Source organism: Oncorhynchus kisutch, unplaced genomic scaffold (genome assembly GCF_002021735.2).
Source record: "Oncorhynchus kisutch isolate 150728-3 unplaced genomic scaffold, Okis_V2 Okis04b-Okis11a_hom, whole genome shotgun sequence".
In the NCBI taxonomy this organism is placed as follows: domain Eukaryota; kingdom Metazoa; phylum Chordata; class Actinopteri; order Salmoniformes; family Salmonidae; genus Oncorhynchus; species Oncorhynchus kisutch.
In genome coordinates this window covers 10,787,864-10,805,847 of record NW_022261981.1, presented here as the reverse complement: position 1 = coordinate 10,805,847, position 17,984 = coordinate 10,787,864, and the positions used below count along the sequence as shown (strand labels likewise).

General features: G+C 45.3%; 1 protein-coding gene across 4 annotated transcripts in view; it reads left to right on the top strand.

Annotated features, from left to right (window-relative positions):
• LOC109876547 (ryanodine receptor 2) overlaps window positions 1–17,984 on the top strand; it is a 276,342-nt gene that overhangs the window by 162,691 nt on the left and 95,667 nt on the right. For all 4 annotated transcript variants that reach the window (XM_031813092.1, XM_031813093.1, XM_031813094.1 and 1 more), the window contains 3 exons: window positions 9,924–10,119; window positions 16,422–16,662; window positions 17,685–17,772. In XM_031813092.1, the coding sequence (XP_031668952.1) occupies window positions 9,924–10,119; window positions 16,422–16,662; window positions 17,685–17,772 (525 nt within the window). The remainder of the gene's footprint in view (window positions 1–9,923; window positions 10,120–16,421; window positions 16,663–17,684; window positions 17,773–17,984) is intronic.

The window sequence follows — 17,984 nt, the reverse complement described above, 5'->3', positions numbered from 1 at the left end:
ATGCAAAGAATGTACCAATTGTCCCAAGTCTATATAAGTGTTCCAAGGAACGTCAGTGTGTGGCGGGGGGGGGGGGGTGCTGTATTCTGGGGCCTCCAGCGGCAGACCTTGCATGAGAGCACCAGCTGTTCTGGATGACTGTACAATCACGCTCTCCACAGCCGATGTGAGTAAAGACCTTTTAAACAGGTCAACAGTCACAAGGCTGCAGGGCCAGAGGGATTACCAGGACGTGTGCTCTGGGCATGCGTTGACCAACTGGCAGGGTTCTTCACTGACATTTTCAACATGTCCCTGATTGAGTCATTAATACCAACATGTTTCAAGCAGACCACCGTAGTCCCTGTGCCCAAGAACACAAAGGCAACCTGCCTAAATGACTACAGATCCGTAGCACTCACGTCCCTAGCAGCTCAGCGTTCAACACCATCGTACCCTCAAAGCTCATCACCAAGCTAAGGAACCTGGGACTAAACACCTCCCTTTGCAACTGGATCCTGGACTTCCTGACAGGCCGCCCCCAGGTGGTAAGGGTAGGCAACAACAGATCTGCAGCGCTGATCATCAACACGGGGGCCCCTCACGAGTGCGAGCTCAGTCCCCTCCTGTACTCCCTGTTCACCCAGGACTGCACGGCCAGGCACAAGTCCAACACCATCATTAAGTTTGCTGACAACACAACAGTGGTAGGCCTGATCACCGGCAACGACAAGACAGCCTATAGGGAGGAGGTCAGAGACCTGGCCGGGTGGTGCCAGAATAACAACCTATCCCTCAACGTAACCAAGACTAAGGTTATGATTGTGGACTACAGGAAAAGGAGGACCGAGCACGCCCCCATTCTCATCGGCGGGGCTGTAGTGGAGCAGGTTGAGAGCTTCAAATTCCTTGGTGTCCACATCAAAAACAAACTAGTCATGAAGAGGGCACGACAAAGCCTATTCCCCCTCAGGATATGCACAGCTTGGTGATGAAGTGTCCCTGAAGATATGCACAGCTTGGTGATGAAGTGTCCCTGAAGATATGCACAGCTTGGTGATGAAGTGTTCCTGAAGATATGCACAGCTTGGTGATGAAGTGTCCCTGAAGATATGCACAGCTTGGTGATGAAGTGTCCCTGAAGATATGCACAGCCTGGTGATGAAGTGTTCCTGAAGATATGCACAGCTTGGTGATGAAGTGTTCCTGAAGATATGCACAGCTTGGTGATGAAGTGTCCCTGAAGATATGCACAGCTTGGTGATGAAGTGTTCCTGAAGATATGCACAGCTTGATGATGAAGTGTCCCTGAAGATATACATCACCATCTGGTTGTCCTCTAGGTCTTTTCCCAGATGGCCATTTAACCTCCAGAGAAATATCACAACCTTCTGTATCCAGCTCTGGAACGCTCACCTGGTGGAAACATCGGCTTCAGTATCCACCATGAAGACAACGGGCTCTTGGTGGAATCTGGATAAAACACCAATGAGACTGTTTGTCAAGTCTGGGCCCTGTAGAAGCTGAGTCTTCAGTGATGTCTCTTGATAGGTGGCCCTGTAGTCTGGGCCCTGTATAAGCTGAGTCTTCAGTGATGTCTCTTGATAGGTGGCCCTGTAGTCTGGGCCCTGTAGAAGCTGAGTATTCAGTGATGTCTCTTGATAGGTGGTCCTGTAGTCTGGGCCTTGTAGAAGCTGAGTCTTCAGTGAAGTCTCTTGATAGGTGGCCATGTAGTCTGGGCCCTGTAGAAGCTGAGTCTTCAGTGATGTCTCTTGATAGGTGGTCCTGTAGTCTGGGCCCTGTAGAAGCTGAGTATTCAGTGATGTCTTGATAGGTGGCCCTGTAGTCTGGGCCCTGTAGAAGCTGAGTCTTCAGTGATGTCTCTTGATAGGTGGCCCTGTAGTCTGGGCCTTGTAGAAGCTGTGGTGTCTCTTGATAGGTGGCCCTGTAGTCTGGGCCCTGTATAAGCTGAGTCTTCAGTGATGTCTCTTGATGGGTGGCCCTGTAGTCTGGGCCCTGTAGAAGCTGAGTCTTCAGTGATGTCTCTTGAAAGGTGGCCCTGTAGTCTGGGCCTTGTAGAAGCTGTGATGTCTCTTGATAGGTGGCCCTGTAGTCTGGGCCCTGTAGAAGCTGAGTGTTCAGTGATGTCTCTTGATAGGTGGCCCTGTAGTCTGGGCCTTGTAGAAGCTGTGATGTCTCTTGATAGGTGGCCCTGTAGTCTGGGCCCTGTAGAAGCTGAGTCTTCAGTGATGTCTCTTGATAGGTGGCCCTGTAGTCTGGGCCCTGTAGAAGCTGAGTATTCAGTGATGTCTCTTGATAGGTGGTCCTGTAGTCTGGACCCTGTAGAAGCTGAGTATTCAGTGATGTCTCTTCATAGGTGGCCCTGTAGTCTGGGCCCTGTAGAAGCTGAGTTTTCAGTGATGTCTCTTGATAGGTGGCCCTGTAGTCTGGGCCCTGTAGAAGCTGAGTATTCAGTGATGTCTTGATAGGTGGCCCTGTAGTCTGGGCCCTGTATAAGCTGAGTCTTCAGTGATGTCTCTTGATAGGTGGTCCTGTGAGGAAGGAGCAACACTCTAGTCACTGTGAGGAAGGAGCAACACTCTAGTCACTGTGAGGAAGGACCAGCACTCTAGTCACTGTGAGGAAGGAGCAACACTAGTCACTGAGTATGGAGCAGCACTCTAGTCACTGAGGAAGGAGCTGCACTCTAGTCACTGTGAGGAAGGAGCAGCACTCTAGTCACTGGGGAAGGAGCAGCACTCTAGTCACTGGGGAAGGAGCAGCACTCTAGTCACTGTGAGGAAGGAGCAGCACTCTAGTCACTGTGAGGAAGGAGCAGCACTCTAGTCACTGAGGAAGGAGCTGCACTCTAGTCACTGTGAGGAAGGAGCTGCTAGTCACTGTGAGGGAGGAGCAACACTCTAGTCACTGTGAGGAAGGAGCAGCACTCTAGTCACTGTGAGGAAGGAGCAGCACTCTAGTCACTGTGAGGAAGGAGCAGCACTCTAGTCACTGTGAGGAAGGAGCAGCACTCTAGTCACTGTGAGGATGGAACAGCACTCTAGTCACTGAGGAAGGAGCAGCACTCTAGTCACTGTGAGGAAGGAGCTGCTAGTCACTGTGAGGAAGGAGCAACACTCTAGTCACTGTGAGGAAGGAGCAGCACTCTAGTTACTGTGGGGAAGGAGCTGCTAGTCGCTGTGAGGAAGGAGCAGCACTCTAGTCACTGAGGAAGGAGCAACACTAGTCACTGAGGAAGGAGCTGCTAGTCACTGTGAGGAAGGAGCAGCACTCTAGTCACTGTGAGGAAGGAGCAGCACTCTAGTCACTGAGGAAGGAGCTGCTAGTCACTGTGAGGAAGGAGCAGCACTCTAGTCACTGAGGAAGGAGCTGCTAGTCACTGTGAGGAAGGAGCAGCACTCTAGTCACTGAGGAAGGAGCAGCACTAGTCACTGTGAGGAAGGAGCAGCACTCTAGTCACTGAGGAAGGAGCTGCTAGTCACTGTGAGGAAGGAGCAGCACTCTAGTCACTGAGGAAGGAGCTGCTAGTCACTGTGAGGAAGGAGCAGCACTCTAGTCACTGTGAGGAAGGAGCAGCACTCTAGTCACTGTGAGGAAGGAGCAGCACTCTAGTCACTGTGAGGAAGGAGCAGCACTCTAGTCACTGAGGAAGGAGCTGCTAGTCACTGTGAGGAAGGAGCAGCACTCTAGTCACTGTGAGGAAGGAGCAGCACTCTAGTCACTGAGGAAGGAGCTGCTAGTCACTGTGAGGAAGGAGCAGCACTCTAGTCACTGAGGAAGGAGCAACACTAGTCACTGAGGAAGGAGCTGCTAGTCACTGTGAGGAAGGAGCAGCACTCTAGTCACTGTGAGGAAGGAGCAGCACTCTAGTCACTGTGAGGAAGGAGCAGCACTAGTCACTGTGGAAGGAGCTGCTAGTCACTGTGAGGAAGGAGCAGCACTCTAGTCACTGAGGAAGGAGCTGCTAGTCACTGTGAGGAAGGAGCAGCACTCTAGTCACTGAGGAAGGAGCTGCTAGTCACTGTGAGGAAGGAGCAGCACTCTAGTCACTGTGAGGAAGGAGCATCACTCTAGTCACTGTGAGGAAGGAGCAGCACTCTAGTCACTGTGAGGAAGGAGCAGCACTCTAGTCACTGTGAGGAAGGAGCAGCACTCTAGTCACTGAGGAAGGAGCTGCTAGTCACTGTGAGGAAGGAGCAACACTCTAGTCACTGTGAGGAAGGAGCAGCAGGTAGCCTAGTGGTTTGAGCACTGGGCCAGTAACCGAAAGGTTGCTGGATCGAACCCCTGACAAGGGGTAGTCAACCCACTGTTCCCAGGGCGCTGAAGACGTGGATGTTGATTACGGCAGCTCCCCTGCACCTCTCTGATTCAGAGGTTAAATGCAAAAGGCATATTTTCAGTTGAATGCATTCAGTTGTACAACTGACTAGGTATCCCCCCTTCCCCTAATACAACTGACTAGGTATCCCCCCTTTCCCTAATACAACTGACTAGGTATCCCCCCTTTCCCTAATACAACTGACTGGGTATCCCCCCCTTCCCCTAATACAACTGACTAGGTATCCCCCCTTCCCCTAATACAACTGACTGGGTATCCCCCCTTTCCCCTAATACAACTGACTAGGTATCCCCCCTTTCCCTAATACAACTGACTAGGTATCTCCCCTTTCCCTAATACAACTGACTGGGTATCCCCCCTTCCCCTAATACAACTGACTAGGTATCCCCCCTTTCCCTAATACAACTGACTAGGTATCCCCCCTTTCCCTAATACAACTGACTAGGTATCCCCCCTTCCCCTAATACAACTGACTAGGTATCCCCCCTTTCCCTAATACAACTGTGACATGGTTATTATAATGGTCTGGGCAGTTTTGTCCTGACTGTGTACACCGCAGGAGGCTGCTGAGGAACGGCAGGAAACACCTGGAAACCATGGAAACCAGGTGTTTGATGTGTTTGATACCGTTCCACTGACTCCGCTCCAGTCATTACCACGAGCCCTTCCTCCCCTAATTAGGGTGTCACCAACCTCCTGTGGTGTGCACAACATACCTTTACAGACAGGCTACAGGAAGGGGGTGTTCATTTCCATCCTGTTCTGACTGGTAGACCAGTTCACCATGTTAATTACAGTATTTTCTGACTGGTAGACCAGTTGGTCATGTTTATGACAGTATGTTCTGTCTGGTAGACCAGTTCACCATGTTAATGACAGTCTGTTCTGTCTGGTAGACCAGTTCACCATGTTAATGACAGTCTGTCCAGGCTCTGAGGGTACAGGTACAGATCTGTGCGTCAAATGAATACCACTACCTCTATGGACAGCATAGAGAATCAGATAAGACTTGTGAGTTGGAATTATAAAGGAATTCAGAATACCATTAAGAGGTGTATTATTCTGGTGCATTTAACATCTCTTAACTGTGATGGGGCAATGTTGTAGGAGACACATTTGAACACAGAAGAATCTAAGAAATGGAGACAGAGATGGGTGGGCCAGGTGTTCTCTCCAGGCGGGTCAGGTGTTCTCTCCAGGTGGGTCAGGTGTTCTCTCCAGGCGAGTCAGGTGTTCTCTCCAGGCGGGTCAGGTGTTCTCTCCAGGCGGGTCAGGTGTTCTCTCCAGGCGGGTCAGGTGTTCTCTCCAGGTGGGTCAGGTGTTCTCTCCAGGTGGGTCAGGTGTTCTCTCCAGGTGGATCAGGTGTTCTTTCCAGGCGGGTCAGGTGTTCTCTCGAGGCGGGTCAGGTGTTCTCTCCAGGTGGGTCAGGTGTTCTCTCCAGGCGGGTCAGGTGTTGTCTCCAGGTGGGTCAGGTGTTCTCTCCAGGTGGGTCAGGTGTTCTCTCCAGGTGGGTCAGGTGTTCTCTCCAGGTGGGTCAGGTGTTCTCTCCAGGCGGGTCAGGTGTTCTCTCCAGGTGGGTCAGGTGTTCTCTCCAGGCGGGTCAGGTGTTCTCTCCAGGTGGGTCAGGTGTTCTCTCCAGGTGGGTCAGGTGTTCTCTCCAGGCGAGTCAGGTGTTCTCTCCAGGCGGGTCAGGTGTTCTCTCCAGGCGGGTCAGGTGTTCTCTCCAGGTTGGTCAGGTGTTCTCTCCAGGTGGGTCAGATGTTCTCTCCAGGTGGGTCAGGTGTTCCACATTCCACAGTACTACATAGAGCCATGACTACATGGAACTCTATTCCACAGTACTACATAGAGCCATGACTACATGGAACTCTATTCCACAGTACTACATAGAGCCATGACTACATGGAACTCTATTCCACAGTACTACATAGAGCCATGACTACATGGAACTCTATTCCACAGTACTACATAGAGCCATGACTACATGGAACTCTATTCCACAGTACTACATAGATCCATGACTACATGGAACTCTATTCCACAGTACTTCATAGAGCCATGACTACATGGAACTCTATTCCACAGTACTACATAGAGCCATGACTACATGGAACTCTATTCCACAGTACTACATAGAGCCATGACTACATGGAACTCAATTCCACAGTACTACATAGAGCCATGACTACATGGAACTCTATTCCACAGTACTACATAGAGCCATGACTACATGGAACTATATTCCACAGTACTACATAGAGCCATGACTACATGGAACTCTATTCCACAGTACTACATAGAGCCATGACTACATGGAACTCTATTCCACAGTACTACACAGAGCCATGACTACATGGAACTCTATTCCACAGTACTACATAAAGCCATGACTACATGGAACTCTATTCCACAGTACTACATAGAGCCATGACTACATGGAACTCTATTCCACATCAGGTAACTGATGCAGCAGTAGAATCAGACTTTAAAAACAGGTAAAAATACACCTTATGGAACAGCGGGGACTGTGAGGCAACACAAACATAGACACATGCATACACACACATGATAACATATGCACTCTACACACACGTAGACATGGACTTTGTGTTGTAGATACGTGGTAGTATAGTAGGGACCTGAGGGAACACCCTTAATATGTTGTGACATCTGTTGTGAATGTATTGTAAAAAAAAATGTTGTTAATTTTTTAACTGCCTTAATTTTGCTGGACCCCAGGAAGGGTATATTTTGCCTTGGCAGGAACTAATGGGGATCCATAATAAACCCCAGGAAGGGTATCTTTTGCCTTGGCAGGAACTAATGGGGATCCATAATAAACCCCAGGAAGAGTAGCTGCTGCCTTGGCAGGAACTAATGGGGATCCATAATAAACCCCAGGAAGAGTAACTGCTACCTTGGCAGGAACTAATGGGGATCCATAATAAACCCCAGGAAGAGTAGCTGCTGCCTTGGCAGGAACTAATGGGGATCCATAATAAACCCCAGGAAGGGTAGCTTTGCCTTGGCAGGAACTAATGGGGATCCATAATAAACCCCAGGAAGAGTAGCTGCTGCCTTGGCAGGAACTAATGGGGATCCATAATAAACCCCAGGAAGAGGAGCTGCTGCCTTGGCAGGAACTAATGGGGATCATAATAAACCCCAGGAAGAGTAGCTTTTGCCTTGGCAGGAACTAATGGGGATCCATAATATACCCCTGGAAGAGTAGCTGCTGCCTTGGCAGGAACTAATGGGGATCCATAATAAACCCCAGGAAGAGTAGATGCTGCCTTGGCTGGAACTAACGGGGATCCATAATAAACCCCAGGAAGAGTAGCTGCTGCCTTGGCAGGAACTAATGGGGATCCATAATAAACCCCAGGAAGAGTAGCTGCTGCCTTGGCAGGAACTAATGGGGATCCATAATAAACCCCAGGAAGAGTAGCTGCTGCCTTGGCAGGAACTAATGGGGATCCATAATAAACCCCAGGAAGAGTAGCTTCTGCCTTGGCTGGAACTAATGGGGATCCATAATAAACCCCAGGAAGAGTAGCTGCTGCCTTGGCAGGAACTAATGGGGATCCATAATAAACCCCAGGAAGAGTAGCTGCTGCCTTGGCAGGAACTAATGGGGAACCATAATAAACCCCAGGAAGAGTAGCTTCTGCCTTGGCTGGAACTAACGGGGACCCATAATAAACCCCAGGAAGAGTAGCTGCTGCCTTGGCAGGAACTAATGGGGATCCATAATAAACCCCAGGAAGAGTAGCTGCTGCCTTGGCAGGAACTAATGAGGATCCATAATAAACCCCAGGAAGAGTAGCTGCTGCCTTGGCTGGAACTAACGGGGATCCATAATAAACCCCAGGAAGAGTAGCTGCTGCCTTGGCAGGAACTAATGGGGATCCATAATAAACCCCAGGAAGAGTAGCTGCTGCCTTGGCAGGAACTAATAGGGATCCATAAAAAATACAAATGCCCTATTTTGAGAGTAAAATATAACAGAAATAACCTAATTGTCAACCTCAAATGAATGACAATCACTGGATTAGGTTGCATATCAAATGAATGACAATCACTGGATTAGGTTGCATATCAAATGAATGACAATCACTGGATTAGGTTGCATATCAAATGAATGACAATCACTGGATTAGGTTGCATATCAAATGAATGACAATCACTGGATTAGGTTGCATATCAAATGAATGACAATCACTGGATTAGGTTGCATATCAAATGAATGACAATCACTGGATTAGGTTGCATATCAAATGAATGACAATCACTGGATTAGGTTGCATATCAAATGAATGACAATCACTGGATTAGGTTGCATATTAAATGAATGACAATCACTGGATTAGGTTGCATATCAAATGAATGACAATCACTGGATTAGGTTGCATATCAAATGAATGACAATCACTGGATTAGGTTGCATATCAAATGAATGACAATCACTGGATTAGGTTGCATATCAAATGAATGACAATCACTGGATTAGGTTGCATATCAAATGAATGACAATCACTGGATTAGGTTGCATATCAAATGAATGACAATCACTGGATTAGGTTGCATATCAAATGAATGACAATCACTGGATTAGGTTGCATATCAAATGAATGACAATCACTGGATTAGGTTGCATATCAAATGAATGACAATCACTGGATTAGGTTGCATATCAGAATATTTTAAATCATGCATTCCTGTTTGGATGTATTTATTGAATACTATGTGAGTTGTCAATTACACCTCTTAATACAGCTTTATGAATGACTTAATAATGATTAATAATGACTTTATAATGATTAATAATGATTTTATAAATATCAATAATGACTTTGTAATGATTAATAATGACTTATAATGACTTAATAATGATTAATAATGACTTAATAATGACTTTATAATGATTAAAAATGACTTTGTAATGATTAATAATGACTTTGTAATGACTAATAATGACTTTGTAATGATTAATAATGACTTTATAATGACTTTATAAGGATTAATAATGACCAAATCATGAGCTGGTACCACCAAATCATGGGCTGGTACCACCAAATCATGAGCTGGTACCATGAGCTGGTACCACCAAATCATGAGCTGGTACCACCAAATCATGGGCTGGTACCACCAAATCATGAGCTGGTACCATGAGCTGGTACCACCAAATCATGGGCTGGTACCACCAAATCATGGGCTGGTACCACCAAATCATGCACTGGAACCACCAAATCATGGGCTGGTACCACCAAATCATGGGCTGGTACCACCAAATCATGGGCTGGTACCACCAAATCATGCACTGGAACCACCAAATCATGGGCTGGTACCACCAAATCATGGGCTGGTACCACCAAATCATGGGCTGGTACCACCAAATCATGGGCTGGTACCACCAAATCATGGGCTGGTACCACCAACTGAAAACGTTGGTGGCCCCAGTGACACCAGGGGAAAATGTTGGTCTGGATCCCTGAGCTGACAAGAGATACGAACATGATTGAAAAGACAACACTGCTTAAACATTTAACATGAGCATTCCTCCCCCTGTCCTTATCCTCAGGTGGTGCTGCCCATGCTATGCAGCTACATGTCTCACTGGTGGGAGCACGGCCCAGAGAACAACCCTCCAGAGACTGCAAACAGCTGCTGTACTCACCTCACCTCAGACCACATGAATAGTCTACTGGGCAACATCCTGAAGATTATCTATAATAACCTGGGGATCGACGAGGGGGCCTGGATGAAACGGCTCGCAGGTAGAGACACACCTTCTATCTACCACATGGTCAAAAGCACTTCAGCCTGCTTGTCAATGTCTTGGTTGTTATGTGTGTGTGTGTACGTCGTATGTCGTCAGAGGGGATCGTCAGCAATAATCATACATGCACATAGAATTGAATTCCACTGTTTGTACTGAAAACTGTCTGCCTTAAGAAGAAGCCCACTGTGGGCAGGCCACTCAGTAGCATTGAGTCAAAAGTAAATGTCATGGACATGTCTACCTCGGATCATTAAAAACAATCAAGCAACCCAGAAAAGGACTAAAAATAGCCCATATTAACATATGTAGCCTGAGAAACAAGGTCCATGAAATTAGCAATTAACATCTGAACACATTACTATTCTGGCCATCTCTGAAACACACTTAAATAATTCCAGGAAAAATCAATAAGTTATGATGCAAGCGGTAGCTAAACGTGGTTATAGAATATACAGGAAAGATAGAAATGTTCCAAGTGTGTCGTCAGGTTGTTCGTCAGATCAATAAATATTTTTCGACGTAGGAATCACTACAATACCTTCATCAATCTACACACAATACCCCAAAATGACAAAGCAAAAACAGGGTTTTTAGAAACAAGATTCTTGGTGGTTCTGACCTTCTTCCATTTAAGAATAATGGTGGCCACTGTGTTCTTGGGGACCTTCAATGCTGCAGAAATGTTTTGGTACCCTTCCCCAGATCTGTGCCTCGACACAATCCTGTCTCTGAGCTCTACGGACAATTCCTTCGACCTCATGGCTTGGTTTTTGCTCTGACATGCACTGTCAACTGTGGGACCTTTATATAGACAGGTGTGTGCCTTTCCAAATCATATCCAATACATAGAATTTAAGACAGGTGGACTCTAATCCAAGTTGGAGAAACATCTCAAGGATGATCAATGGAAACAGGCCATGAGAAGACGTCGCTCTGTTTTCTTGACATCTCAGTTGACCAGACAGGTCCTACAGGCCCTGATTTTGTAGCACCTGGACTACTGCCCAGTTGTGTGGTCATGTAGAAGGACATAGGTCAATTGCAGTTGGTCCAGAACAGAGCAGCACGCATTGCACTTAGATGCACACGGAGGAAGAATGTCAATGACATGCATGTCAATCTCTCCCGGCTCAAAGTAGAGGAGAGATTGACTGCATCACTTTTGGTCTTTGTCTGAGGTGTTGATGTGTTGACCTCATCACTATTGGTCTTTGTCTGAGGTGTTGATGTGTTGACTACATCACTATTGGTCTTTGTCTGAGGTGTTGATGTGTTGACCTCATCACTATTGGTCTTTGTGTGAGGTGTTGAGGTATTGATGTGTTGACTACATCACTATTGGTCTTTGTCTGAGGTGTTGATGTGTTGACCTCATCACTATTGGTCTTTGTGTGAGGTATTGATGTGTTGACTACATCACTATTGGTCTTTGTCTGAGGTGTTGATGTGTTGACCTCATCACTATTGGTCTTTGTCTGAGGTGTTGATGTGTTGACCTCATCACTATTGGTCTTTGTGTGAGGTATTGAGGTATTGATGTGTTGACCTCATCACTATTGGTCTTTTTGTGAGATATTGAGGTGTTGATGTGTTGACTACATCACTATTGGTCTTTGTGTGAGGTGTTGATGTGTTGACCTCATCACTATTGGTATTTGTGTGAGGTATTGATGTGTTGACCTCATCACTATTGGTCTTTGTCTGAGGTGTTGATGTGTTGACCTCATCACTATTGGTCTTTGTGTGAGGTATTGACGTGTTGACCTCATCACTATTGGTCTTTGTGTGAGGTATTGATGTGTTGACCTCATCACTATTGGTCTTTGTCTGAGGTGTTGATGTGTTGACTACATCACTATTGGTCTTTGTGTGAGGTATTGATGTGTTGACTACATCACTATTGGTCTTTGTGTGAGATATTGAGGTGTTGATGTGTTGACTACATCACTATTGGTCTTTGTGTGAGGTGTTGATGTGTTGACTACATCACTATTGGTCTTTGTGTGAGGTATTGAGGTGTTGAGGTGTTGACTACATCACTATTGGTCTTTGTGTGAGGTGTTGATGTGTTGACCTCATCACTATTGGTCTTTGTGTGAGGTATTGAGGTGTTGACTACATCACTATTGGTCTTTGTGTGAGGTATTGATGTGTTGACCTCATCACTATTGGTCTTTGTGTGAGGGGTTGATGTGTTGACCTCATCACTATTGGTCTTTGTGTGAGGTGTTGATGTGTTGACCTCATCACTATTGGTCTTTGTGTGAGGTGTTGATGTGTTGACCTCATCACTATTGGTCTTTGTGCGAGGTAGTGATGTGTTGAAGGTCAGAACTCTCTGTTTAAGCAGTTGGCTCACACAGTTCAGACTCTCATCGGTACATGGCAAGATATGCAATCAGAGGGTCTCTTCACAGTCCCCAGGTCCAGAACAACAGGCTGGGAAATGCACAGTGTTAGAGCCATGACTACATGGAACTCTCTGCCACCCCAGGTAACTCAAGTTAGCAATAAAAACACGTTCAGAAACCAGATAGAAGAACATCTTACTGCACAACGGCGACTGTGAATAGACACAGCCATGTTATGTATCTTATATTGTAACGTGCACTGTATTATGTATTGTATTACTTGCCAGCAGCATACCACCCTGCATACCACCCTGCGTACCACCCTGCATACCACCCTGCATACCACCCTGCATACCACCCTGCATACCACCCTGCATACCACCCTGCATACCACCCTGCATACCACTCTGCATACCACCCTGCATACCACCCTGCATACCACCCTGAGTACCACTCTGCATACCACCCTGCATACCACCCTGCATACCACCCTGAGTACCACCCTGCATACCACCCTGCATACCACCCTGCATACCACCCTGCATACCACCCTGAGTACCACCCTGCGTACCACCCTGCATACCACCCTGCATACCACCCTGCGTACCACCCTACATACCACCCTGCATACCACTCTGCATACCACCCTGCATACCACCCTGCATACCACTCTGCATACCACCCTGCATACCACCCTGCATACCACCCTGCATACCACCCTGCATACCACCCTGCAACCAACAGAGTACCACCCTGCATACCACCCTGCATACCACTCTGCATACCACCCTGCATACCACCCTGCATACCACTCTGCATACCACCCTGCAACCAACAGAGTACCACCCTGCATACCACTCTGCATACCACCCTGCAACCAACAGAGTACCACCCTGCATACCACTGCTGGCTTGTCTCTGAAGCTAAGTAGGGTTGGTCCTGGTCAGTCCCTGGATGGGAGACCAGATGCTGCTGGAAGTGGTGTTGGAGGGCCAGTAGGAGGCACTCTTTCCTCTGGTCTAAAAAATAAATAAATATCCCAATGCCCCAGGGCATTGATTGGGGACACTGCCCTGTGTAGGGTGCTGTCTTTCGGATGGGACGTTAAATGGGTGTTCTGACTCTCTGAGGTCATTAAAGATCCCATGGCACTTACCGTAGGGGTGTTAACCCCGGTGTCCTGACTAAATTCCCAATCTGGCCCTCAAACCACCACGGTCACCTAATAATCCCCATTTTACAATTGGCTCATTCATCCCCCTCCTCCTCTCCCCTGTAACTATTCCCCAGGTCGTTTCTGCAAATGAGAACGTGTTCTCAGTCAACTTACCTGGTAAAATAACGGATAAATACATGTAGGTGGGTGACCTTGACAGAATCCTTGGCTTGTTCCAGCAGGAACGGCTTATAGGGCCAGAGCCATCTCTGAAGCGTGAGGCAGAGGCACGAGATGATGTCGTTTTCTGTAGTGTTATGTAGTGTTAGGTAGTGTTATGTAGTGTTATGTAGTGTTAGTTAGTGTTAGTTAGTGTTATGTAGTGTTAGGTAGTGTTAGGTAGTGTTATGTAGTGTTAGGTAGTGTTAGGTAGTGTTAGGTAGTGTTAGGTAGTGTTATGTAGTGTTAGGTAGTGTTATGTAGTGTTATGTAGTGTTAGGTAGTGTTAGGTAGTGTTAGGTAGTGTTATGTAGTGTTAGGTAGTGTTAGGTAGTGTTATGTAGTGTTAGGTAGTGTTAGGTAGTGTTATGTAGTGTTAGGTAGTGTTAGGTAGTGTTATGTAGTGTTAGGTAGTGTTATGTAGTGTTAGGTAGTGTTATGTAGTGTTATGTAGTGTTAGGTAGTGTTATGTAGTGTTAGGTAGTGTTAGGTAGTGTTAGGTAGTGTTAGGTAGTGTTATGTAGTGTTAGGTAGTGTTATGTAGTGTTAGGTAGTGTTATGTAGTGTTATGTAGTGTTATGTAGTGTTAGGTAGTGTTATGTAGTGTTAGGTAGTGTAGGTAGTGTTATGTAGTGTTATGTAGTGTTAGGTAGTGTTATGTAGTGTTAGTAGTGTTAGGTAGTGTTATGTAGTGTTATGTAGTGTTAGGTAGTGTTAGGTAGTGTTAGTAGTGTTATGTAGTGTTAGGTAGTGTTAGGTAGTGTTATGTAGTGTTAGGTAGTGTTAGGTAGTGTTATGTAGTGTTAGGTAGTGTTATGTAGTGTTATGTAGTGTTATGTAGTGTTATGTAGTGTTATGTAGTGTTATGTAGTGTTAGTTAGTGTTAGTTAGTGTTATGTAGTGTTTAGTTAGTGTTATGTAGTGTTATTAGTGTTAGGTAGGTGTTATGTAGTTTATGTAGTGTTAGGTAGTGTTATGTAGTGTTAGGTAGTGTTAGGTAGTGTTATGTAGTGTTAGGTAGTGTTATGTAGTGTTATGTAGTGTTAGGTAGTGTTATGTAGTGTTAGGTAGTGTTATGTAGTGTTATGTAGTGTTAGGTAGTGTTATGTAGTGTTAGGTAGTGTTATGTAGTGTAGGTAGTGTTATGTAGTGTTAGGTAGTGTTATGTAGTGTTATGTAGTGTTATGTAGTGTTAGTTAGTGTTAGTTAGTGTTAGTTAGTGTTATGTAGTGTTAGGTAGTGTTAGGTAGTGTTATGTAGTGTTAGGTAGTGTTATGTAGTGTTATGTAGTGTTAGGTAGTGTTAGGTAGTGTTATGTAGTGTTATGTAGTGTTATGTAGTGTTATGTAGTGTTAGTTAGTGTTATGTAGTGTTAGTTAGTGTTATGTAGTGTTAGGTAGTGTTAGGTAGTGTTATGTAGTGTTAGGTAGTGTTATGTAGTGTTAGGTAGTGTTAGGTAGTGTTATGTAGTGTTAGGTAGTGTTAGGTAGTGTTATGTAGTGTTATGTAGTGTTAGGTAGTGTTATGTAGTGTTAGGTAGTGTTATGTAGTGTTATGTAGTGTTATGTAGTGTTAGGTAGTGTTAGGTAGTGTTATGTAGTGTTAGGTAGTGTTATGTAGTGTTAGGTAGTGTTATGTAGTGTTAGTTAGTGTTATGTAGTGTTAGGTAGTGTTAGGTAGTGTTAGGTAGTGTTAGGTAGTGTTAGGTATTGTTATGTAGTGTTAGGTAGTGTTAGGTAGTGTTATGTAGTGTTATGTAGTGTTAGTTAGTGTTATGTAGTGTTAGGTAGTGTTATGTAGTGTTAGGTAGTGTTAGGTAGTGTTAGGTAGTGTTAGGTAGTGTTAGATAGTGTTAGGTAGTGTTAGGTAGTGTTAGGTAGTGTTATGTAGTGTTATGTAGTGTTAGGTAGTGTTATGTAGTGTTAGGTAGTGTTATGTAGTGTTAGGTAGTGTTAGGTAGTGTTATGTAGTGTTATGTAGTGTTATGTAGTGTTAGGTAGTGTTAGGTAGTGTTATGTATATTATATTATGCCTATGATGTGTTTATATATTTTACTTGTTGTTTTGTTTCCTGTTTGAACCTCAGGAAGAGTAGTAATTTGGTCGATACAAATGAAATTCTAAAATTGCATGTTGATCGACGGGGAAGCCTGAATTGGTTGACCGGCAGGTGGGTGGGTGTTCAGAAACACAGCGGTTACCCACACTTTACTTGTCTTCAACCCTTCTATGCCGTAGGAGCATAGGTCACCCACATGACTAAGCAGTTTCCCATACTGGATATGTGTTGTTACTGCATGTGGTAGTGATCATGTGTTGATGTCACGGGACACAGCAACCAAAATGCATTGTTTCTAAATGAAAACAAACTGTAGAATCATCCAGAGTGAAACACCACCATCGTTGTTTAAATAAGAAAACAAACTGTAGAATCATCCAGAGTGAAACACCATCATCGTTGTTTAAATAAGAAAACAAACTGTAGAATCATCTAGAGTGAAACACCACCATCGTTGTTTCCCACCAGTCTCTCTCTCTAACTGTCCTTCTCTATTCTGTCCTCGCCTCCAGTGTTCTCTCAGCCAATCATTGGTAAGGCAAAGGGGGGGCTGTTGAAGACCCACTTTCTGCCGCTGATGGAGAAGTTGAGGAAGAAGGCTGCCACCGTACTGCAGGATGAGGAACAGATGAAGGCCGAGGGACGAGGGGAGATGTCTGAGGCTGAACTACTCATCCTGGATGAGTTTACCATCCTGATCAGAGACCTCTATGCCTTTTATCCGCTACTCATCCGCTTTGTAGACTACAACAGGTACCTAGACATTCTACCTCCTCCTCCTCCATGTTGCTGACTACAACAGGTAACTAGACATTCTACTTCCTCCTCCTCCATGTTGCTGACTACAACAGGTACCTAGACATTCTACTTCCTCCTCCTCCATGTTGCTGACTACAACAGGTAACTAGACATTCTACTTCCTCCTCCTCCATGTTGCTGACTACAACAGGTAACTAGACATTCTACTTCCTCCTCCTCCATGTTGCTGACTACAACAGGTAACTAGACATTCTACCTCCTCCATGTTGCTGACTACAACAGGTAACTAGACATTCTACCTCCTCCTCCTCCATGTTGCTGACTACAACAGGTAACTAGACATTCTACCTCCTCCATGTTGCTGACTACAACAGGTACCTAGACATTCTACTTCCTCCTCCTCCATGTTGCTGACTACAACAGGTAAGTAGACATTCTACTTCCTCCTCCTCCATGTTGCTGACTACAACAGGTAACTAGACATTCTACTTCCTCCTCCTCCATGTTGCTGACTACAACAGGTAAAGGACCAGTGGGGTAAAGTGAGAGGAGTGGGTGGATCAATAACCAAAGTGTTTTTTAAAGTTGTTAAAGACGTGATGCCAGTTGCTGCTGTTGGTCTGACTGTTTTATCCAACTAAATACTGTAACTTGTTTCTAGTGGTCTGACTGTTTTATCCAACTTAAAGTCTACTGTAACTTGTTTCTAGTGGTCTGACTGTTTTATCCAACTTAAAGTCTACTGTAACTTGTTTCTAGTGGTCTGACTGTTTTATCCAACTTAAAATCTACTGTAACTTGTTTCTAGTGGTCTGACTGTTTTATCCAACTTAAAGTCTACTGTAACTTGTTTCTAGTGGTCTGACTGTTTTATCCAACTTAAAGTCTACTGTAACTTGTTTCTAGTGGTCTGACTGTTTTATCCAACTTAAAGTCTACTGTAACTTGTTTCTAGTGGTCTGACTGTTTTATCCAACTAAATACTGTAACTTGTTTGCAATGTGTTTTTATCTTAGGGCCAAATGGCTGAAAGAATCGAACCCTGAGGCTGAGGAGCTCTTCCGCATGGTAGCAGAGGTCTTCATATTCTGGTCCAAGTCTCATGTAAGCTACACAGAGACAAGTTCACATATCAATCGTCACATCACTGTAACAGTTTCCAGGAAACATTTAATGTCTTAATCACTCTGTGATAGTTTCTACTGGTCGTCACCAAGGCACTCTGAAAGTGCGCTCTATTAAAATCCCATTACATTCTAGGAATTCTTCAGCATTTCTTTCTGCAATAAATACATTTTACATTTGCTTGCCTGGCA